At 34.7% G+C, this 25,646-nt stretch overlaps 1 protein-coding gene across 4 annotated transcripts in view; it reads left to right on the top strand.

The window, feature by feature from the left end:
* Positions 1-25,646, top strand: part of LOC111052815 (neutral ceramidase) — a 92,663-nt gene that overhangs the window by 38,797 nt on the left and 28,220 nt on the right. For all 4 annotated transcript variants that reach the window (XM_022339603.2, XM_039432256.1, XM_039432251.1 and 1 more), the window contains 4 exons: positions 2,428-2,637; positions 12,208-12,327; positions 15,126-15,320; positions 19,971-20,195. In XM_022339603.2, coding sequence (XP_022195295.2) covers positions 2,428-2,637; positions 12,208-12,327; positions 15,126-15,320; positions 19,971-20,195 — 750 coding nt within the window. The remainder of the gene's footprint in view (positions 1-2,427; positions 2,638-12,207; positions 12,328-15,125; positions 15,321-19,970; positions 20,196-25,646) is intronic.

Genomic DNA, 25,646 nt, shown 5'->3' on the forward strand with positions numbered 1-25,646 from the left:
GAAGTTTTTCTATCTATATTTTTTCTGATTTTCAAATAAATAAAAATGAGAACTCATTAAATGATACATTTTGAATATTATTAATTATTCATTATTTCAAATAATATTTTTTCATTCATTAATTGATTGGTTGAAAAATTATTTAGAAATTAAGATTTACTCAAAATTATTCAAATTTTCTAACTAATTGGATTAATTTAATTTTTTATTTAAATAAATTATCGATTAGACTATTAATTTTCAATTGAATTATCAAGTTTAAAATAAATTAAAGTTGTTATTAATAACAAAATTATACAGACTAACATTTGATGGATTTCAGCCATCATTTTACCCATAATCAACCACTTTTCATACTCAATGGTAACTGTAGGAAAAATGTAATGTGAAATACGTGAGCAAAGTTCCTCGCCTACGGATCGTGCGTAGACGTTTCTTTCGGTGCAGCAAACTGTCACTTTGCGCACTAGTTGCACAAATAACTATTTTTAATACTTGGAAAAAAAATTCATATGAAACATTGATTCAGACCCCTTAGTCATAAACGCTTCTTCGTCGGAAAGTAATATTCAGTTTCTTGGCAACTTATCTAGAAATCGTTTGTATATTAGTAGATCTAATGTAGTTAATCTAGCTTAACTAGTAGATCTACCTATTCTATAAAGTTCGAAGTTTTTTTTATTTGCTGTGAGTGAGCTCTAGGCTTATGCGTGGGTAGGCTAATGAGACAGATGATGAAGAATCATGAGGCGACCAACAGCTTCAGGTGGGTTCTGAACCACCCGGTACCGATTTTTTGACTCATGAATGGCATTTAAAGGATTTCGGCTCTCAATTTATTATTACTGTTGTCAAATCAATATGTGATTCTAGTAAATTTCTAACTTTTCCAATTATGGGAGGGGGAGTTAGATTGCGGCTACTCAATTGCTATCAAATGCATGATTAATTAAACTGAACCCCTATCAAAAATCAATGAAAGCTTCTTAACAAGAATCGAGGCAACAAAGATCATCATCTTCATTATCATTATCATTATCGTCTTCACTTGAAGGATTAGGTTTATTAATTGACCTGTTTCGATACTCATCTCTTCCTCGGTCTTCCTACATCTCTTTTTCCAGTAAGTCTCTAGTTTTAAGTTCAAAGTGGCATTCTTCCAGGTTTTAATAGAATATAAAATGACTGCATATTTTGCCTCCTTGGCAACAAAGAGAGCTTTTATTTCATTCCATCCACTGACCTCCTACAAAAGGGGTATATGGATTTATCAAATCTATACAACAAGAAAATCTGTACTATCCTCTTGAACTTGAGGTTTGTAATATTCATTCATCTCCTCCATCGAATTTGCACTATTGTACAGCAGCTCCCTCCTCAATAGAATTCTGAATTTCCTTCCTGCTAATTCTTTTAGGTGGGATTGATTGAGTATTGATTGATTGAGTACTTTATTTATGTAGATTACAATATATACTGGCTTATACACTTATATACAATAGCTTACAATACAGCAAAGTTATAGATGAATTTACATAATATAGACTAAGAAAATAACTATTGAACTGTATATGATATGAAAAAGCAATTTGTAATATAATAACTATAGATAATAATCATATTGTTATGCATCTACATAAATTGGCGGAGCTTTGGACATATCAATGTCCATTCTTTGGGAAGAATATTAAAAATATCCTCCCCACTAACTCTCTACCAAAACGTTAATTTCGTTATTTAAACTAAGGATTTATTTATTAATGGAAATATTGTAAAAGTTTTTATCAATATGAATATTGAAGAGAAAAAAAAACAGAAAATTGATAAAGTAAAATAATTATATAGGTAGATAAGATCAAATAATTGATTAATAAAATGAAGTAGGCTGAAAGTAGATCAGGGCTATCAAATTTCAGTAATATACAGCAGTATGCAGTGGATAATTGAAATAACATGAGTTTATATAATATATATATATACAATTCGTTCTATAACATGGTTTAAAGGTTTATATTGGTGGAATGGGTGAGGGATGGTTGTCATGTGATCGTTCTAGGGCCGAACAGTTTCAGTCATTTGTTCCAAAATATGTTTTTTTAAAGTCAGGTTGAAGCTCGCTCGGCTCTCGATAGACCTGATAGAAACAGGAAGTGTATTCCATGCACGACAGGCACTGACTAAGAAGGATTTCTTAGGTCAGAATTTCTTGGGATGGTGACAGGTTGTACATTCAAATACCTGGTATTATTAATCTAGGAGAAAAATATAATAAATTGACCGGCAATTGGGAAATAATAGGTAGATACCTGGTGAAACATTTTCTAGTAGTAGCAAAAATCGATTCCTTCAAGTCTTCCTTTAACATTGTTCAAAACATAGCTCCTCATTTGAATTCCGTTCAAACAATCTGAACTGTTATTATTTCAGGGTGACTTCGTGGCTGGGTTCGCGTCCAGCAACCTGGGGGATGTCTCCCCGAACGTGAGGGGACCGAGCTGCTCGCTGTCGGGGGAGCCGTGCGACGGAGTGAGCAGCTCGTGTCCGACGCCAGGCGACGCCTGTGTGGCGACCGGCCCAGGTCAGGACATGTTCGAAAGCACCAAGCTCATCGCTAAGCGAATCTTCAATACGGCCTGGGTGAGTTGAATAATCCGAACAACACTCGTGTCCACAATCCGATTATCTTTGCAGCCTTAGAAGATGTTTTTCTTTAGTACTTTGTATACAGTCCCTTTATATCTTTGCTAGTTTTGAAGAAGTTTTTCTTTGAGGCTCTGTATACAGTCCGTGTATATCGTTGCTGCCTTTGAAGATGCTTCTCTTTGAGACTGTGTATACGCCTGTCCAGATTCCAGGTGTCATACTTCTTCTTCGTCATCCTATTCGAGAGATTAAAGATTAAACCCAAGTTAAATGTAATCCAGTACTTATTTTATTCGAAAAAGACCCACTGATGAAATGTATGATGTAATACCTCATTCACTCTCAGAAACCTTTTTTAAAACCAGTATCCTAGGTACTTCAAATCCATCCATTCCCCAGAATTTGATACAATTTTTCATGAATCAACCTGTGGATCAAATCTAGACTTGAATCAAAGAGTAGTGTGGGGCTTTGCAGAATAGTAACAATAATTTATTTATGAGTGGTTAGGATTCGTGATCATCCCACTAATCTCATTCATAATGCCGGTTGCACAAAACCCTTAAATTTCAACCGTGATTAAATTCTCGAGGACCAATATGAGAAGCCGTCTTTTCGAAAACGCCTTCTCTGATTGATACTGTACTCGTGAAATTGATCATGATTGAAATTTAAGTGGCTTTTGCTCAACCGGGCCATAGACTGTTGGCTAAGTCATGGAATTGAGATTCGTTTGTTAAGTTGATCAAGAATTCAAAAATCATATCAATATTGGGAGAGAAATAATAAGCTGATACTCTCAGCTTAATTTTGTTGAATAATATCAATGTGAACGAGAATATGCGTATGTTTTCTCAACGATTCATCTTAAAATGCCCAGTCACTCTTTTAAAATCATCTGTAAAGATATCAAATTCAGTATTTGAAATAAATCTACCCTGATCAAGAGACCTCCGTGAATTCTTCACGATGCATCGTACAAATTGATCTGGTGTTACAAGCCTGATTATCTCATAATAATAGTCATACCATATCTACTTTTGTAAATGGCATTCCAAGATGATGCTATATTGACCTAAGGAGGTAACTTTGAAAATGCGTCCACATAGGGTGAATTGCGCTGTGTAGTAGGCTAAACTCGCAAATGTCTATCATTTACGCTTTATTAAACATCAAATGGATCAACTGGCCATACGTATACCAATCACGGTATACGTTTCGGAAACGATAGTTCATCAAGTTAGCTATGTAGGCTTCGATTGGATATTGATTGACTTTCCGAGTGCCAACTAATCCTACTAATTTGATTAGTATAGCATCCACTGGAAACCCCATTTGAGGCTTTGATTTCACATTGATTTCGAGAATTCTAAATTGTTCTATTTCCATCATGAATCCTTTCACGTGCATTGAGATGACATGGATAAATTGCTTGATAGTGTCCATTGGTTTCGTCACATTTATTCCAAAATCGCTGGAACTCAGCCCACTCTGCATTCATGCTATTTTGCCTTCCACGAAATGTAATTAGTTTTGAGTTCATTTCACTCCCCTCCGTAACAGATGACTTTGAACGTCACATAGCCCACTAGGCAAGTAAGCGATCCTGCACAGATTGAATACGTCATATCGAACATTGTACAATGTCATCATACATTTTCATTGTACATTTCAATGTTGCAAACATACTGCGTTCTGGATTATTGCATTCAAAACATCGTTGAGTTGCATAGGTCATTTAAAGTTGAAATCAACTTTAACTTGACTTATTAGTACCCTTTATTTAAAACTTTAAAATATTTCAACGACTAGTTTAGACCATTTTCGGCCATTTTTATGTTAAAATCAACTTTAAGTTAAAATCAACTTCAACTTGAAAAAGGCCTTTGGTCGAAATTAGTCATTAAAATATTTTAAAGTTTTCAACAAAGGGTACTACAAGTTCTTATATTGTTATTACTAGTAGTTCTGTGAACAGTAGACCTCACGCAGTGTATTCTCATCCAAAAGTACCTGATTGAAACTATATACCTTATGGAAATGCAGCAATAGACTGGCTTCTCCACACATCTGTGTAATCACTTGTCAGATGATTTATGATGAATAATTCTATAGTCTGATTTACTCTATAGTCTGATAAGACTATAGTCTTACTCTAATATTGGCGTATGAAGGAGGCTTTTTTTCCTTTTATATTATCCTTGAAATGCAAGATTTCCAAAAACCTTTTATATACGTCGACGCGAAATCAAAAAAGGAACACACCTGTCAAATTTCATGAAAATCTATTACCGCGTTTCGCCGTAAATGTGCAACATATAAACATTTAAACATTTAAACATTAAGAGAAATGCCAAACCGTCGACTTGAATACTCACTTCGCTCGGTCAATTAATTTGAGCAAAAGTAGCCCATATAAGTGAAGTGATTCTAGAATAGTTTTTCTATGTCACTATGACGATAGTAACATCTAACATCTGAACAGTGAATATACGTAAACCAGTTGCTGACGGTGGTGTGAAATAAGCTTAACGATTCATGTAATCTATATATTATTTTTGTATCATTTTCTTGATTATTTGTTGGAAAATAGCGTCCGGAACACAAAAGTACGAAGTGCCTGTTTCAGTACTTTTTCCGATTGTAAAAGCTTCTCAACAAATTCGGCATACTACCTGTTCATCAATATCATTGATCCTATTAGCATAATACAAGGCGCAGAAATGAAATTCGCACTGAACAGCATAGGACGAATTTCTATGAGCTGAATCTCAAAAATATTGGGGAAAAATTCAACGCTTTACCAGAAAATATAAGGGATTCTCAGTCACTGGACTGTTCAGGACTAGGGTGAAGGAATGGTTGGTTGTTGGAGAGCCTCTATAGTCATAACAACCTTTTTGAAGGCTGAAGAATCCTTAATTGATGTTTTTCTTATCTTTATTATGAATTTCGTTGTATATGATTATAATGTAATTGTGTCTGTGATTATTTTATGAATTTCATGTAAGGCAAGTGTCAAGGCTATTCTGAATGGCCTATGACATGTATAATAAATAAATAAATATTGTTGAGCAGCCTCTATATCAATAGGCGACATGTCTGATACCACCTTGTTCAAACGATCATGCTTGAACTAGGGTAGACATATTAATTGAATTTGAAACAAACATAGATGAGATTAAAAAATCCCCAACTATCAATGGATAGATTGACTTTGAAATTGTTTTGTCAATGGGATTACAAAAGGTACTGCCCCACTCCCTCAAGATCATGCATTTTTCACACAAATAGAAATGACTATATACTCGTAGCTTAAAGATTTATTTAAGAAAATTGTTCAACCATTGTAAAATCTCTATCCAAAGACTCTCTCTTGTACCTACATCGAACCAATTCAACTTTTATGAAAGGAGCTCATCCCTTATCTATACCGTCCATTATGTTTGCCTTCCAATAGGATGGGTTTCATAAGAACACTTCAATAGAAAACACACATAGACACACACATCCTGTGCTCCGAGTGGAGAGAGAGGAAGATAGGTACAAAAGAGATCCTTCCATTATTCGCTTTATAAGCGTCCACATAATAACTCATGGGCAGAATTTCATAGCTTTTAAGTAGATTAGGTGGATGAGTATATTCTGCCGCTGATGTGAATGAAAAGCTCTTATAAAAAGCTGCAATGTCACAGCGGAAGAGATCCATTACATAATTTTGAATCTACATTGACCTTTATGGACTCAGAAAATAATAAGCTGTTTTCTCATCAGTGTTTGGTTACTTATTTCTGATTAGGATGGCTGATATTATATATTATGGGTTTATACGAAGATATTCTTCTGTTTCACGGACTCATGTGTCACAAAAAAATACAATCACATTTTTTACTTGAATAGACATTCCTGGATAGCTTTTGTTCAAATCAACCATGATCGTTTTTGGTTATTTATTGATTAGTTCCTATTAACTATAAAAACAAGTAATTAATTAGAAAATGAATTATTATAATGAGGGGCATTCGTTCTAGGCACGTGAACGTTTGAAGAATTAATAGCCTACTTACAATCAACTCAATCCAATTACGTTTATTTGTAACTGTTTATTAAACGTAATAGTAAAGTTTAATGTCATTGTTTATTATTTTCTGTAGTGATGTGGGTCATTGCTTTGCATGCATTGTGATACAGTATATTGTGTAGATACGGTAATTATTCTTTGTCATTGAATTTAAGTCAATTTGATTTTTATACTGCAATTTCCTTGTAATAATCTAAGCTTATTCGGAAAAGGTGGTCTAGTTAAAGAACAAGAGAAACTTTTATAAAAGTATTGTTTTTCAGATTGGTTTCTACAAGGATGCAGGTTTGATGCCTAGTGAGATCGGACTCCCCAAATTTGTAGTTGTGACATAAGTATTTGTACACAGTACACTATGTGATAAATGAATAAATAATTCATTTGAATTTTGCTTGAATTGGGGACTCTTCTTCTCAATTTACTATGCATGAACGAGCAGAACGAGTGTGTCGTGTAGATTTTGGTTTCGATTGATGCCACTAATCAGATGTTAATGACAAAAACTTTGAAAGACATCGTGCTAATGGAAATCGAGTTAACCATTCAGTTTACTCTTATACTTCACAATGTGTTTGTGTTATATGGAGGTCGATTGCGATTGCGACCTACACTAAATACTAAACATCGACCTGACCTTGCTGCTCGTACTTATATAGTTTCTTTGAGATATTGAAATACTGAAAGAACTCCTCTCCACTTCCTTTTATCATTTAGTCTACTGAAATACTGTACTACTATGACTCTTTCTCTCTTTGAGAAACTCTCGCGAAATGAAATTTTGGCTTTGAGATCTCTGGTGGGTCCAACTACCTGAAGGTAGAAAATGCAACCGGTTGATGGGATCGGAAAGGGTTGTCCTATTGTTTATAAAGGTGGCAATATCTCTTCCTTCATCCTTTTTCTGTTGTTCTATATCAGTTGGAGAGTATGACCATTTTCTCGATTTTGAGCCTTCCCTGTTGCTGATGACTATAGAGAGCACGTTTCGGAGTAGATATTTTGTGGACCCATGAGAGGTCCGTACCGCTCGTATTATTCAACCCCGTACTGGCCGGTATAAAACTGCTATAAAATCACTTTAAACTTCCATTACACCACAAAATTCTTATTTCGAATCAAATCTTGAGTTTCAGTACCTAGTACAGTTCATTTGACGAGAATAAAGTAAAAGCATTAAGAAATCATACTCTCTACAGATCTATCTGTCTACGGCACACACATAATCTTTTACTTTTACCATAGGAACGATTACCATAATCGTTTTCTTTTACCATAGACAGATAGAGCTCTAGAGAGTATGATTTCTCAATGCTTTTACTATATCTTCTCGTCAAATGAATTGTAGGTAGGTTAGTAGGTAGTTGAACGTCTCATACTTCTCACCAACTTGATTCTAAGCCAAATAATTCCCTGGACAAAGTCAGGGGTGCCCACAAGGGGGGGGGGCATGGCGCAATTTGCGCCATCAACATTTTTGGGGGGGGGCATGATTTTTTGTATATTTTATGTCAACATTTTGAATTATGATTAAAAAATCAAGGTATTAAATAGAGATATCCTAATGTAGTTAATTTTTCCCACCTTTACAATGTTATATTTTGCTAAGTGTAACTCAATATAAAGCATATTAAGCACAATTGATAATATTTTGTATGCAGGAATTTTAGTAATTTTAAGCCTATGAGTTTGAAGGTGAATCTTTGACAAAAATAAATTATAACTTCATCATCCACTATTATTCTGATTTCCTTTGCTTCATTTTAATTTTTAATGGTCCTGTGTTTGAGTTTCCTTGCTGTTGCAAGAAATATGCGATATTTTTCTCATTTTCACAGTCTCGACAGTTTTTCGATATAAACAGTGATGCAAGATCAATTTAGGGTAACTCAGCTTATAGAGCATGAAATTTTCTCTCATTTAAGACCAATCGCAAGTTTCTATCATGCATTGTACTCATTTTAGAGACTCTTAATTAACAGTAAAATCGCAAGAAAAATGAGAAAATAAAGATCATCATTCAATTGGCTGTAACTTTTGAACGGTATTGAAAACAGAAGTATATTTCATGGGAGTGAAAAGAGGAGAAAATTCATCACAACCTCGACCACTTTTTGGATTTTGCATCTGAAGTGTTCCACAAGATACGCAACGTTGCATATGCGAGACTGTGAGAATGGGAAAAATATCACAAATTTCTCGAACATTCAAAGTTGCGTATCTTGTGGAACACTTCAGATATAAAATCCAAAAAGTAGTCCTGCGCAACCACTCAATTCATTGGAAATTTATTATCTTTAATATTATATAGAGAATGCTTTTTCTCGAAAAATTCAAGGTTCTCGAGATTAAATGGAAAACTTGAAAAAATCGAAAATTTTGGGGTGAAGTCGCCTTCTGGTGTGTCAGCAAATTTCAGATTAGAATTCAGCGCCCCAAAATATATATAGAACCATCGAAAAAAATTATTTCGGGGCTGTTTCCTGAAAAACGACCATTTGACTGGACTATAAGTTGTTATCCTATTATAATAGCGAGCAATTTATGTATATCTGTTTATATTTTTCTATTTCTATATCTGGTTATCTGGCTATCTGGTTATTTATGTTCAACGGATCTCGGAAACGGCTCTAACGATTTTCACGAAATTCGGAATATAGTAGGTTTATGATATCAAAATTCGATTGCACTAGGCCTCATCCCTGAGAAAACTCTCTGAAGGACATGAAGAGGATAATTCATCCTTGGAAAAACAGATGATGATTTCGTCTGTGAATAAATCACAGACGAAATATATTTTTCGTAGTGAATAAATCAAAATTCGGGTAAGTAACAATTTTGGGCTGTGTCTGTTAGTACTTCCCCAATCATTTTAAAGAAATGATTATCAATGAAATAAATCTGTTTATCAATGAATAAATAACGAGCAAAGCTCGGTGCCCCGATATTTGGTATTAATAGATAGAATTTACAAAATGTACTTGTTCAGATGATATCTTTATCCCAAAAACCAAACCATTTAAAGATACATTCTGTTCGACTTGTGTTTTCACTCCTGTAATGTTAAAAAGTAAATACTACCAACAACACAACATCAGTGACAACCTATTCCAATTCATGATAAATATCGGGGCACCGAGCTCCGCTCTAGAGTACCTACAAAAGTATATAAAAATTATTACGAAAGAAGAAATTTTAATAAATATTCATAGTTCATACAGAAAGGTTCTATCTAATCACAGTGGATTGAGATTAATTCGCAGAGGAATGCAAAAATTTCTCTCACAAAAGCATGTTAAATTTTAATCCTGATTCATGTCACGTGAACCAAATTACAGGAGACAATCTCAAAAAGATAGCTTATCCGATTGGTTCTACTGGAATTAATCAGGATTAAAATTTAACCGGTTTTTGTACAACTGTCACTAAGTACCTGATTGAATTATGTACAAAAGTTAAACAGCTGAGTCATAATTTTGTCTCAGTCCCACACACATGCACTCGTTCACTCACTTCCATCATCAACAGACGCCGAAATTATCAGCTGTTTTTCCAAGGATGAATAAATTCTTTTAATGTCCTTCAGCGAGTTTCCCCAGGGATGAGACCTGGTGTAATCGAATGTTCATATTATAAACCTACTATGTTCTGAATTTCGTGAGAATCGTTAGAGCCGTTTTCGAGATCCGGTGAAATACAAACATATAAACATCTAAAAATTTAAACATCAAAACATCTAAACAGAAATTGCTCGTTTAATAGTATAGGATTTAGAATACCTAAACTTGCCGACATTATATATTGTATGAATAAAATCGTTCCAAATTTGTATGAATGTTTACCAAGATTGCTATGCAATATTCTTTTGCAATAAAGAATTATCAATGATATTATTATTCAACTTTTTATAAGTAACCTTAACATTTAAAAAGCAAAGCCTCCCTTACTTATCTTTCAATATCCTATTAAAATATGTGTCTTGTAGTTTTTCCTGTTGTAATGAAGTTCTTTCTAGTCCTCCCGAACAAGAACGGGTGCACTGATAGTCTCAAAAATAATGTAAAAAAAAATACTTTATTTCTATTTTAAAGAGATAAGAAACTATGGTATATATTTTTACAATATTATGAAAACAGAAAGAATTCCTCACAAGACCAAAGGTAAATAATGTCCTTTGGAAGATTAGAATGTAGAGGTGCGTACAGATATACGCGCCGCGAACATGAGCAATTCACTTTCAATCAGCTGATTATATCTGTATTTTTACAGAAACGGTAAAATACAGTTGTAAAAAGCTTGGCATCAGCTGATTAAAAGTGAATTGCTCATGTTCGCGGCGCGTATATCTGTAAGCACCTTAAGATGTGAATTTTATTGTCATACACTGACTAATGTTAAAAACTAAAGAGTTGGGAGTTGGGGTACTTTGGGGGGGGGGGTCACATGGATTGGGAGGGGCATTACACTTGAATTGGGGGGGGGCATGCGCCATTGGCCTTGGGGGGGCTGGGCACCCCTGGACAAAGTGATTTTACTTTTGCTGTATTTTTACTCATGTAGTAGCTGGAATGCATCAAAATGGTAAATGAGATAAGCCTAATATGAATTTTGATAGCTTAATGATGTGATTAAGGCTCGTTTTCCCCAATTACGCTAGTTTCTTGAGCTAGTTTAAATTGAGCCTCACTATTCCAAAGGTATTACAGGTATTATTTTCTTGTTCTTTGTTAATATCATATTATTACCTATTTCTTAGAAACAAGCATTGTCACCTGAAGTTGTTGTGGATAGCTCTGCTACATTATCAATAGATAATGCTAAATTATCTAGTAAAAATAGATAAGGGGGCCTTTGTAATAACACTAGAAACAACTATTATCATAGTCCTCCTAAATCCATAGGACCACTTGCCAACATGCATGTGTAGCCTAGTACTCCACATTACTCCAAATCGTGCTCTCTTTAGATGACAAATTACCTTTGGGTCCAACTTTCATACTAGCCACCAACAATGGGCATTCATATACCTAGGAACAATAGCTGACCCTTTTCAACTACCTGTTGCTCTGTCCAAGTTTAAAAATAGACTTGGACCCATTAGACCTTGAAGCCAAAATATTTTCTTATAAGTTATTCACTGTTTTGCTGTGTAATGACAACAGTTATTAGAGGCCTAGTGGATAGAGTGCTTGCGTAGCAGCATAGAGATCCCGGGTTCAAACCCTCTCATTACCAAAAGTTTTTTAACCAGATCACTCCCGTGTTATCGGATGGGCACATTAAACTGTTGGTCCCGGCTGAAGTATGACAGTCTTAAGGTCCATTAATGGCTTAAATTATATATTCAGGCGGTGTGACCTTCCTGCAAGGGACTCCCCACCAACAAAAGCCATACAAATTCACTTTTTTTTATTAGAGGTGAGATCAATCTAGATCCTAGAATATAAAATTCGGTTATAATTTAGAGTTCTTTATGTTTTTATCAGGATGTTTGGAACGGTGAGAGAGAGGAAGTCCGTGGCCGGATCAGAGTCATACACCAATTTGCTGACTTATCAAAAATGTCAACCACCTATGTGGATCCTAGTAATGGCCTGGAGCGAATGGTAACTGCTGTACTTTCCTATCAGCTGATTTGAATTTAATATTTCATTAGTAGACGCTCTTTAAATGAATGAATTGAAATGAAAAAGAATCTTTACTGGGCGGAGTTAGGACTTTTGAGTCCTCTTTACCACTCAACCTCGTGAACCTTTCACTTGTCTGCTTGGTAATGAATACTTTTCACTTGTGAAAATCACCAAGTGACTTTTTCGTAGTGAAAAGTTTTAGAAAAAAAAATCTTATGATATAATATTACAGTATAATGATTTGAATAGGTCTATTTTTCCATAATAATTCAATATCATAACGTTTAGCACTGATAATTATGTGATAATATTCAAGAAATTCTATGATTTTATTATTTCAAAATAAATTTTTATTTATCACTGGGTACTTCAAGTGTATCAGATACATCTGGCAAATATACAAGGTGTGTTCAAAAAGTAAGGTGGCTTTTTGATTTTTGCTGGCATCGCAAATTTGATTTCCAATTTTCTTATTTTTACTTTCCTTGCCCTATTACCATAGGTAAGGAAAGTATTGCTTTCCACAAAAAAATTATTACTTTCCTTGCCCTATTACCATAGGTAAGGAAAGTATTGCTTTCCAAAAAAAATTAAGGTACCCCAATTTCAAGTTTTCTATACGTTTCAAGGTCCCCTGAGTCCAAAAACATGATTTTTGGGTATTGGCTTTTTCTGTGTGTGTGTATGTGTGTTTGTGTGTGTGTATGTGTGTGTGTGTGTATATGTGTGTGTGTATGTCTGTGAACACGATAACTCCATTCCTAATTAACCGATCGACTTGAAATTTCAAACTTAAGGTCCTTATACCATGAGGACCCGACAATAAGAAATTCAATAAAATTCAATTCAAGATGGCGGAAAAAATGGCGGATAATTACTAAAAAACCATGTTTTTCACGTTTTTCTCGAAAATGGCTCTAACGATTTCCTTCAAATTTATATCAAGGATAGCTATTCATAAGCCCTATCAACTGGCATAAGTCTCATGTCAGGGAAAATTTCAGGAGCTCCGTAATATTCTTTAGAAAAATGGCGGAAAATGACTAAAAAACCATGTTTTTCACGGTTTTCTCGAAAACGGCTTCAACGATTTTCTTCAAATTTCTACCATGGATAGCTATTTATAAGCCCTATCAACTGACATGAGTCTCATTTCTGAGAAAATTGCAGGAGCTCCTTAATATTCTTGAGAAAAATGGCGGATAATGACTAAAAAACCATGTTTTTCACGATTTTCTCAAAAACGGCTCTAACGATTTTTTTCAAATCCATACCCTATATAGTTATTTATTAGCTCTATCAACTGACATGAGTCTTTTTCCTGGGGTACTAATAAGGGGTCCACCCAATCCTTGAGAAATGGACTTTGTAACCTCCTTCTCGTGCATGAGATAGGTAGGTACACGGCTTTTACTTTTCCTTCTTCCATATACCGTGGAGACGGTAGGTAGAGCAGTTTATAAAAAGAACACAGTCATAGTCAAGATATTTCATCTTTAGAACAGCTGTTTTGACGAATTTCAAAAAAATCATCGAATTTCACAATTTACATAAAGGAAAAAGTACTCTGAAAACAATTGTATATACACATAAGCAGTAGTCTGATCGTAGTTGCAAATATGTTGCCGTCAATCGTCATTATGTTATTCCCCTAAATTATTCTCGTTTGATAATGAGGCTTATAGTTCAATGAGCAAGGAAAGTTGTGTGAGTGCACCACACCAGATTTTTTTGCGTTGGTAAACATTTCCTGATCATATTTTTAAAGTTTCAAGTGAATAGCATGCTTAGTTTATCTTTGACGCTTACAAAGGTCAGACATATTTCGGTGTGCTCGGCGATTTTTGCCTTAGTGATTCAGTGTGCTTCCACTAGGATGATTGAGCCCTAGTTTCAACGTCATAACCGTATACCCATTTTTCGTCACCTGTTATACCCTTTTGAGCAAATCTGGGTCATCGTTGACATCATCCAAAAGCTCTTGAGGGTTTGTCATGCGATGGTTCTTTTGGTTGAAGCTGAAATTGAGCAATTTTGGAACAATAAACTTCGCTGACAAACGTTTCATGCCCAAAATATCAAAAAAAAATCATGGCACAGGCCAACCATCTTCTGCAACTTCTCTGACAGTGATTCGATGATTTTCCAAAACGAATTTGTTCACCATTTTAACGTTTCCATCTGTTGTTGTAGTGCTGGGGAGTCCAGAGCTGGGCTCGTCATTGGCATCTTCTCGGCCTTCTTGGAAGAACTTGTACCACTTATGAACGTCTTTTTTCACTAAGAGTAGACTCACCGTATGCCACTGTCAACATTTCAAGTGTTTTGGTGCACTGTATTCCATTTTTACACAAAGTTTGATGCAAATTATTTGATCCATTATTTTTGATAGAAGAAAAATCGTAGAGCACAACAAAATACGTCTGACCTTTGTAACTGTCAAAAATAAACTAAACATGCTATTCACGTGAAACTTGAAACAAATGCTCAGGACATGTGTCTACGCAAGAAAATAGAAAAATCAAATGTGCATTGCCCACGAAATTTTTGAACACCCCTCGTTTAGAAGATGCGAATAGTAAATAACATGTTAATAATTTTGATTCTTGATTCATAAATTATAATAGTTAATAAAAACAATGAAAAAATATAAAAGTAGCCCATGTAAGCGAAGTGTTTTTATTATAATAGTTATAATTTATCACTTAGCATCATATCTTTTATATTTCGTTCACTTTCTACCACAACAATTTGTTGTGAATTCGACTGAACAGGTGGAGGGTTGCCTGCCAGCGATGGGGTACAGCTTTGCGGCGGGCACCATCGACGGACCGGGCTCCTTCTCATTCAAACAGGCCACTAGAACTACTAACGCTCTCTGGAATGCGGTTCGCAACTTCATCACTGGACCAAGTGCCAAACAAGTGCAGTGCCAGAGTCCAAAACCGATTCTATTGGCTACTGGAGAGGTCAGTTCAAAAAAAATATATTAATATTATATAATTGAATTAATATTATTAAAAAATATATAGATATTTTATCATATTTAAAAATTGAAAAAATATGATTCTGACATACCAAGATATTTCTCTAGCCAGTGTAATCGATTTGAAAAATGTAAAATACGATTGACGTGTATATTCTGACATTTTTTCCGAAAAACGTGACTTTGGCAACTTCTTCTATCGATATTATTTTACATGATACTTATTATGTGGTAGCTCACTCTTTCCCTATGTTCTTTCTATAGGAGCAGTTTTCACAGGATTTTGTAAAATTTAGGCTCATAATATTCTCTTTAATTCATTATTATTGAAATCATCAAGCTTTCAAGTGTTTTTCGGGTTTCTAACAACATTACTAAATTCAATATTGTAATCACTCGTCAGTTATTCTCAAGGAGTTTTCTCGGACCACAAATGAGAAGTGCGTGATACACACATTACTTTTTCGACTTCATTATACTATTGAAATTTGAAAAAGGAATAGTACAAGCTAGCTTGATTTTCCTCATTCATATTTTAATAATATTATCATTCTATATCATTAAATAAGTGAATGATTGATTGATTGAAATTTAGTGATTTACTGTGAAAATAAATCTTAATTCCGTTTTTCAATTGCATGATTCTTGAAACCCTTAGTGATCTAGCCTACTATGGGTTTTTATATGAACAATAAATAATCATCATTATTGGACAGATTTGACGCTACAGAAGGTTTCAACGATTCCTGAAGTTAGCTTCAGGATTTATTTAGCAGATTCTCCGAATTGCATTTTTTAAATTGGAAAGTATTCACGTGTTCCAGACTGAAGCATGAATTATGCCACTCGATGAAACTCTCATGTCAATGGGTTTGGTTGAAATTTGAATTTTTCCTCATTCCAATTAGTTGAGGATTATTTCTATGTTCATGCTTTTCAAATTGAGTGTTTCTGGTGCTCTCCGCTTGTTGAAGTTTGACGTTTCAGATCGAGTATTATTCATGTGTTCATTAGCCGCCGCGGGTCGTAATTTAAGCAGTTTTCTAATTTGGATGGAAAATTCTGGGAAAAAGTTTATTTTCTCTGGAAAACTTGAGAGAACTTTTCGGATTTGCGGTAAGAAGTGAGAGTTAGCTCTTTTCCGCATGACTACGCAATGAGAAGCTTACCTTATTGCTGACCTGAATCTGCCGAATCTATCTACAAGGCATTAACATTATCTCCCTGAATAGCTTATCTCTACCAATGTCCAAAGAGTGATGAAAGTTTTACTTTTGCTTAGACAGACAGTAGCTAACTATTTTTCCTCTTCCAATTATTTATTTTCCATGTGTTTTCGTGACAGCACTCAAGGATTAAATTATAACATTCTAACTTTTGTTTCGTGAAGAATATTATTTAAAAATCAAGATTGTTCTTGCCAATGATTATTCTCACATGTCAAAGGCACTTTTAATTATTGTTCATGAGTAATGGGAGGAATGATAGAGAGACGGATGAATGGACCTACTGTTCATGTGGTTTCCGAAACACCGGAAGTGATTTTGGAGGTCATAACAGGAGAACTGAGTGCACATCCATTAAGTAATCTCAGCTCTTTCCAATACACTCGTACTACATACTAATAGAATTTTCTCCTTTAGGTTACAACAGTGAAAACTATGCTGAATGTTCAGTCAATCACTAACACAATCACTTCTTAAATACCAACTCAATTTTCTCAAAACACTATCGTTTGAAGGAGAAAAGGAAGTTTGGAAAATGTTGTAATGTTAATTATTATTAATATTATTAAAAAATATATAGATATTTTATCATATTTAAAAATTGAAAAAATATGATTCTGACATACCAAGATATTTCTCTAGCCAGTGTAATCGATTTGAAAAATGTAAAATACGATTGACGTGTATATTCTGACATTTTTTCCGAAAAACGTGACTTTGGCAACTTCTTCTATCGATATTATTTTACATGATACTTATTATGTGGTAGCTCACTCTTTCCCTATGTTCTTTCTATAGGAGCAGTTTTCACAGGATTTTGTAAAATTTAGGCTCATAATATTCTCTTTAATTCATTATTATTGAAATCATCAAGCTTTCAAGTGTTTTTCGGGTTTCTAACAACATTACTAAATTCAATATTGTAATCACTCGTCAGTTATTCTCAAGGAGTTTTCTCGGACCACAAATGAGAAGTGCGTGATACACACATTACTTTTTCGACTTCATTATACTATTGAAATTTGAAAAAGGAATAGTACAAGCTAGCTTGATTTTCCTCATTCATATTTTAATAATATTATCATTCTATATCATTAAATAAGTGAATGATTGATTGATTGAAATTTAGTGATTTACTGTGAAAATAAATCTTAATTCCGTTTTTCAATTGCATGATTCTTGAAACCCTTAGTGATCTAGCCTACTATGGGTTTTTATATGAACAATAAATAATCATCATTATTGGACAGATTTGACGCTACAGAAGGTTTCAACGATTCCTGAAGTTAGCTTCAGGATTTATTTAGCAGATTCTCCGAATTGCATTTTTTAAATTGGAAAGTATTCACGTGTTCCAGACTGAAGCATGAATTATGCCACTCTCATGTCAATGGGTTTGGTTGAAATTTGAATTTTTCCTCATTCCAATTAGTTGAGGATTATTTCTATGTTCATGCTTTTCAAATTGAGTGTTTCTGGTGCTCTCCGCTTGTTGAAGTTTGACGTTTCAGATCGAGTATTATTCATGTGTTCATTAGCCGCCGCGGGTCGTAATTTAAGCAGTTTTCTAATTTGGATGGAAAATTCTTGGAAGCAGTTTATTTTCTCTGGAAAACGTGAGAGAACTTTTCGGATTTGCGGTAAGGAGTGAGAGTTAGCTCTTTTCCGCATGACTACGCAATGAGAAGCTTACCTTATTGCTGACCTGAATCTGCCGAATCTATCTACAAGGCATTAACATTATCTCCCTGAATAGCTTATCTCTACCAATGTCCAAAGAGTGATGAAAGTTTTACTTTTGCTTAGACAGACAGTAGCCAACTTTTTTTTCCTCTTCCAATTATTTATTTTCCATGTGTTTTCGTGACAGCACTCAAGGATTAATTATAACATTATAACTTTTGTTTCGTGAAGAGTATTATTTAAAAATCAGGATTGTTCTTGCCAATGATTATTCTCACATGTCTAAGGCACTTTCAATTATTGTTCATGAGTGATGGGAGGAATGATAGAGAGACGGATGAATGGACCTACTGTTCATGTGTTTTCTGAAACACCGGAAGTGATTTTGGAGGTCATAACAGGAGAACTGAGTGCACATCCATTAAGTAATCTCAGCTCTTTCCAATACACTCGTACTACATACTAATAGAATTTTCTCCTTTAGGTTACAACAGTGAAAACTATGCTGAATGTTCAGTCAATCACTAACACAATCACTTCTTAAATACCAACTCAATTTTCTCAAAACACTATCGTTTGAAGGAGAAAAGGAAGTTTGGAAAATGTTGTAATGTTAATTATTATTTATTTTATTGCAAAATAGAAATACCCCTGTTCTTCCATTTATGGTATTTCTCACAAATGTTTATCTTTCCGTTTCAGATGCCTCCCATTAGAAAAGAGAAAAAGTGTAAGGCTCAACTCACACTTAAGCGACCCAGGTCGAGAAGAGACTCGACTCTAGTCGAGAGCATGTGTTTTCAAACGGTGACACTCAGACCGAGACCAGTCGATTCTAGTTTCCGCGACTGTCACCATTTGAAAACACATGCTCTCGACTAGAGTCGAGTCTCTTCTCGACTTGAGTCACGTAAGTGTGAGTTGAGCCTTATTCTTATACGGTATTGAATGTGCGATCAAAAGTTATGCTAACACTGTTGTTTTGACTGCATTCCATATCAATGGAATACATGAATAATAGTTTTTAGTTTCCACTAAATTGCATTTTATTAGCACAAAATAGTTTTAAAAAAAAAACACAGTTTTTAAAATAACCAAATAAAATTATCCCCACTAGAACAGAAAACGAAAATGCTAATGGCCCAGTCAACCATCCTCTCTTCAATACCTACCGTACTTCATTTCCTCAAAACAAAATAATATTGTGGATGGAACTCCTGGTGGAACTCTGGAATACAAGGTCTCCCGTTTTTCCAGTTACTTGTAGTACAGGTTTCAGTAGAAGTCTCAGGTCAAAGTCTAGTTAGACTAAATCAGGTTAAAGACATACGATTTTTGCCGTCCTTATAAATTATATTGGATTAAACATAACTTAACAAACATTATCTATCACATAAACATAACTTTTGGCAAACATTAGATGTGTTCATATGTTTGATAAGCTCAGTTTGATCTTAATTCAAAAATCTACTTTGTTAAAATACTTGAGGACTGAAAATTTTGTGAATTGAAGAACTACAAGACTTAACCTATTTCGGACTATGTGTTATCTAAATTTGGGAGAGGAATACCACTAGGTTACCTTATTTTTCCTCTCCCTATCATTTTGATAATGTAGGCTACTTATTGTATAAATGAATAAAAAATGTACGAATAAATCTGGTAGATTTCATGAGGTCGGCAAAAATTCGATGTGTGTGTGTAACTGGCTTTACTTGTTTCAGATGAACTTTCCATTCGAGTGGCAGCCGTCGGTGGTGTCGACGCAGCTGGCGTTCGTAGGGCAGTTCGCGATCGCGTGCGTGCCGGGCGAATTCACGACAATGGCCGGCCGACGGCTGCGCAGTGCCTTGCAGCAAACCATAGATCTGCCCTCCGAGGAGCACGTCATCATTGCCGGCCTCTGCAACACCTACAGCGACTATGTCACCACTCCTGAAGAGTATCAAGTCAGTACAAACATGCTTCAACACACTTATCAATAATATTTGTAAATCACCAGGCTTACAGGGACAATGGTAGCGTTTACTAGCCCTGTACGCTAGTAGCGGCTTTTGAGAATCCGTCTATTGTCCCTGTGAGAAGGGGTTCGGACACTCGTAATGTCCCCGTATGAGGTCGTTGACTTCTTTGTAATAAGGGCTCTAGATGCAAGGTTCTTCAGCCAATTTACTAGCTGCCACTAGAACATATAGGGCCGGTTTCCGAGCTCTAGATTTAGCTAAGCTCTAGACTTTGAACAGCTGGAGTCAGAAAATTGGCTTTCCGAAACGGGGCATAGTCACAGTCCACGTTTAAATTGAATTTCAAAAATCTAGAAAAATGAACACAAAATTAAGTAAAGAGAAAATATAGTGTAAAGTTTCAGCTATTATGGGAATTAGAAAATAAAGATTATCATAAAAACTGCGACATTAAGCCCCGCTTCGGAAAGCCAATTTTCTGACTCCAGCTGCTTAAAGTCTAGAACTTAGCTAAATCCCGAGCTCGGAAACCGGCCCATAACTTCGAGTGTAAATCGAACATATATAATTCAGGGTTGGGATGTGATGTGCATAGTTTTGTCTAAATCGGATGCGTGCTCGCCATTCTTCCAAGTGATCTAGTGAATGCATCAACATTCGCAAATTAAATTCGTCATAAAAATTTCACGTTCTCTTTTTGAACTCTTTTCGCTCTTCAAATTCTTTTCTCTAAGTTTTATCCCAGTCTTAATAACTGATTTTCATCTTTGTTAGAATTATTGATAAAAAATGAAACTCTTTTCTCAAATAGGAATATATAACTTAACAAAATAAAAACAACCCGCTCATATCCTCTATCATACTGGATTTTATTCTATTTAGTATAGAGCTCACTCTTCATCAACAACATCCATTTTCTGATGAAATTGTACTGAACAGCATTCTAAACATAAATATAGACATTGACTGCTACCAATATCCTTGTGTGATGATGTATTGACCAGAAACTAGCAGTGATGGCAATGATGACTAGTAGTGGTTGCCACTAATGCCCATGTTTGCTGGAGCTTAACTATTGTTTTTACAGGGGTATTCTAAGCCTCGTTTCAATTGAGACTCTATGTACATTACTATTCTCTATGTTACTCTTTGAGAACTCTTTGAGTTCTTGCATATCCAGTTGATTCCCCAATGCTTAAGTGTCCCAATAATTTTCAAAGTTCACTCTATGTACATTACTATTCTCTATGTTACTCTTTGATAATAGTTCTTGCATATCCAGTTGATTTCCCAATCCTAAAGTGTCCCAATAATTTTCAATGTTCACTCTTCAATAAATTATAAATCTTATTGTGTAGCATAGAATATTACAGACCTACTCAATATTATTGAAATGATTGAGTCACGTATAAGCAGCAATCAACGCATTAATTTAGGAGCTTCAGAAATAATTATAACTATTTTCAATTTCGTCCATTGTTGAAACACAAGTTCGCTCTTTTTGAAGTTAGATATTTTGTGAAGTCAGAAGACTTTTGTTCAAAGAAAACACTATTGTTCAAAGAAATATATAATATTCCCACTCCCTGAAGCTCCCGGGATGACAAAATAATTAATCTAGAATTAATTTTCATGGATTTTCCAACTGGTTCACAGAGAATAATCGCTGTTTGAGGAAAAGATATCATATTATTTGCATCCACGGTTGTCTGTGATTTTCAGTTTTCTATTGTTTCTATTTTCAATAGAATCTAGCGACAGAACATTGAAATTTCAATTAGGTAGACGTAGAGTGCCTTCTGTTCATAATGGGAGCGAGTCTCTGCAGGTAAATTGTTCAATGAATCATTTGAATGGGAACTTTTTTCGTTCTTGACTGGAACTACAATGGTACTCGAATACAGAACGTCAATCACAAACTTTATGAATGGCATAGCCTGAAACGTTGCCTCTATAATCGTTGCTTTATGAATGGCATAGCCTCTTGAACTGCCTCTAAGTTGGAAAATCATTGTCTACGCTCCAAAAAGTACCTCATTCTCATTATCAATTAAACCCGAAACTTCAACATGTTTTCATGATTTTCCGTTATTAAGACGAAAAATACGGATAGAAAAAAAAATTGATCAGAAAATTGAGTGTACTGTAACCCATATTTTCATACAATTCCTATATTAAAAGCTGCGTATCTTGCTAACCCGATATGATAAAGATGGTACTTGGTCTTGAATTGTAAAAAGAATATACAGTTCTCTTCCATGTGACGTGAATGATTTTTGACGTTAGATTCGTTTGTCTAAAAAATCAATAAATTGATGATATCTACCTCATTTTGAATGTCTCAGCAGTTTCTCGATACATAATAGTAAACAGTGATTCAAGATGGATTTGAGGCAACTGAGTTCTTAGAGCATGGAATTCTCTTCAATTTGAGACCAAGATTCTACTATGTATCAGACTCGTTTCAGAAACACTTGATTTACAATAAAATCGCAAAAAAAAATGGAATAATAGAAATCGCCAATTTTTCAGTCAGCTGTAACTACTTTTGACAGCTATTGGAATTGAAAGTATTGTTTTTGGGAGTGGGAATGGCTTTTTGACACTTTGAATAAGACCTTCCAAAAAACCTAAAAAGAATTCTAACTTGAAAGGTGTTTTGTTTTGATTATTGAAGTAGTTTTAAAATTAAAAGATTAAAACGCAATGTTTGTGAAGAATGTAATTATTCTCTTTCCATTGACAAACAGAAATTTAATTCTGTCCATGAATAACGTCCATATGTCCATTTTGTCCATAATTGACAAACAGAAATTTAATTCTGTCCATAAATAACGTCGCTATGTGCTTCAAGACACAACATTTTAATTGAAACATTAATTGATGTTATGAGACTCATTTCAATTTGGCCTACCGCTATTTCCTCCTCTGACATTAATCAATGTGATGGGCCCAATGTTGCTCATTCGTAGAATTTCAGATGGTTAAAAATTAAGCTGAGTACATACGAGCTTAACAACCGCTTAATCGGCGCTTGAACTAATCGGCTTATCAACCGATAAGCCGGATTAGTGAGGGTGAGATTGACGAGTTTCTCAAATAAAATTCTACAGCACTTGTTACCTTTGGTCAATAAATTCATTCCAAATGTATCAGATTCATGTTTTGAGGGCTCTCATACTCTAACCGAGTTGAATCCACCCACATACCAGATTGAATTCCTGAGAATATCTGATATTTATGCATATGATTATGATCAATATCTTATACAAGACCCGAATTTCAGGTCACGGATCCTACTGCGTACTAGTTTGCTTTGCTGATTCCGATCATGTTAGTGCTTCCAGATTGGCATGTAATATCAATGGTACACAGGCTGGGGATAATCGTATCACAGTGTGGGTGGCTTGCAATTGCTTGAATGGATGCAATCCTATTCTCTGAAGCAGAGAGCAAGGCACATGTAATTATTGCTGTATTATATATCTTGTATTCATGATTGTAATAAGACACGCACCAATTTAATCCCTTTGCTTTCAAAACTTCTCTCTCCTTAATTTACTATACTATGTTTCATGTCTACAATATTCCAATATGAAAAACAAGAGATAATTAGGTACATTTCATTCAGAATAATTAGCGTTGTGAGGAATTTGATGAGCGTGGGGACGGGGGTTATCTTGGATTTTTAGGCTTCTCTACGCCACTGGATGGAATCTGTGTAGCCCGTATCGTTCTGTATCAGTCAAATTTCAAAGTTTCGTTTTAAAACGTAAATAGATGAAAATTGAATTTACCAAAAAAATAATATTTGGGAAGAGTGATATGAGGGTGAATATCAGCTGAAGAATGAAGTTGATATTGACAGTCATCAAGGGATCTAGGGATCCAATAATAAGGAAAAGGGAATGTCAAATGATTGAAATTGTTGCAATATCATAAGAATGAAGAAATATAAAGGTGAAAAATATGCAATGTACGAGTTAAGAAGAATGAATCAACAGTACAGTAGCATTATTGAAAATTCCAATACAATCACGGCAGCAGATTTGAGGAAAAGTGAACTGGAAATTGGGAAATTGCAGTGAGATGAAGCGGTATTTGATGGGTGAGCTTATGTAACTTGTATTTCGTTCGGTTTGAATTTCGGGGAGAGGGTAAGAGTTGGAAATGAGAGTTCAGAAGATAGTCACGTCTGTCGTTTCTCTTTATTAGCAAAGACAATATGGACTTATTATTATATTTCTCTATGATACTAGTTCGTATACCCAGGAAAGAGAAAGAGGGATATTATAAGAACATAAGGGGAGAAATACCGAGATTTCTAACATTCATTTTCAAAACGTTTCGAATAAAGTTGACACAATGAGTGAATTTCAATATACATGATTATCAATATGATAAACTCCATTGATGCGATGTAGGTTCATTTCTGGTACGATTGTTGTTCTCGATGTCGATTCAACTTATATTGAAACAATTTCATTAAACTTATTTAAAGCGTACAAAATGTACAATAGAATATTATTTCTTCATCAAATGAGAGTTTCATGAATATCCCCCCCTGGGATTGTTGGAAATCTTTTCATCGGTTTCAATGTAATTGTAAATGATAAGATGGTATAATCTCTTATTGGACAATCAATTCGTCTGTTTGAAATCTGTTGCCGCACTTGAAGCTTGAAAGGCACTCGTCCGTCTCCTTTTCGAGAATTCTTCAATCGAGAAAGTGCTCCTTCCCCTTCCAATCTTTGAGAGTCTTTGAAAACTTTGCTTAGGATCCAAGTCTTTCTGTCGACTTTCTCAATGTCCGTCAGAGAAGCTGTTGCTGGATTATTCTCTTTCGCCTCGTTTTTCAACTACTTATTTCAAGTTTCTCACTGCAAAACTTAGTTCTCTAACGTTTCACCTTGTTCTTAATTTTCGGAAGTCGCAACATCGGTAGCATTCATTATAGAAACACCTTCCATTTCGTGAATTAGTTTATAAGCAGATATAATCTACTTATTGAAATTTCCGTTAGGAAAATGAGATTCTTAATCCATTTTGCTATCTATTGTGGAAGATATTATGAGTTGACGGTAGTTTTTAGTACTAACGTTTTAGTAGTTTAATGAGAACCTGATCTTTGTCAGCATCCTTTCGATCCTATAAATTATTCATCTCTTACTCGCACTATCTCATTTTGTCTGCATTCCTGTAAATAAATAAATAAACATTCTATTTTATACAGAATTGATGCAACCTTTTTCAAATTATTAATGAGAATTTGGGTAGTCTACAATTGGACTCAATTTTGAACTGACGAAATAAAAAATACATTCAGGCCTGGATGCACAAAAGTCTGTTGAATTTTAACGGTGATTAAATGACGATTAAATGCCACGAGAACCAATAAGAGAAGCGAAAAATTTCAACTACACTCAATTATAGTTA

Source organism: Nilaparvata lugens, chromosome 1, assembly GCF_014356525.2.
Source record: "Nilaparvata lugens isolate BPH chromosome 1, ASM1435652v1, whole genome shotgun sequence".
In the NCBI taxonomy this organism is placed as follows: Eukaryota; Metazoa; Arthropoda; class Insecta; order Hemiptera; family Delphacidae; genus Nilaparvata; species Nilaparvata lugens.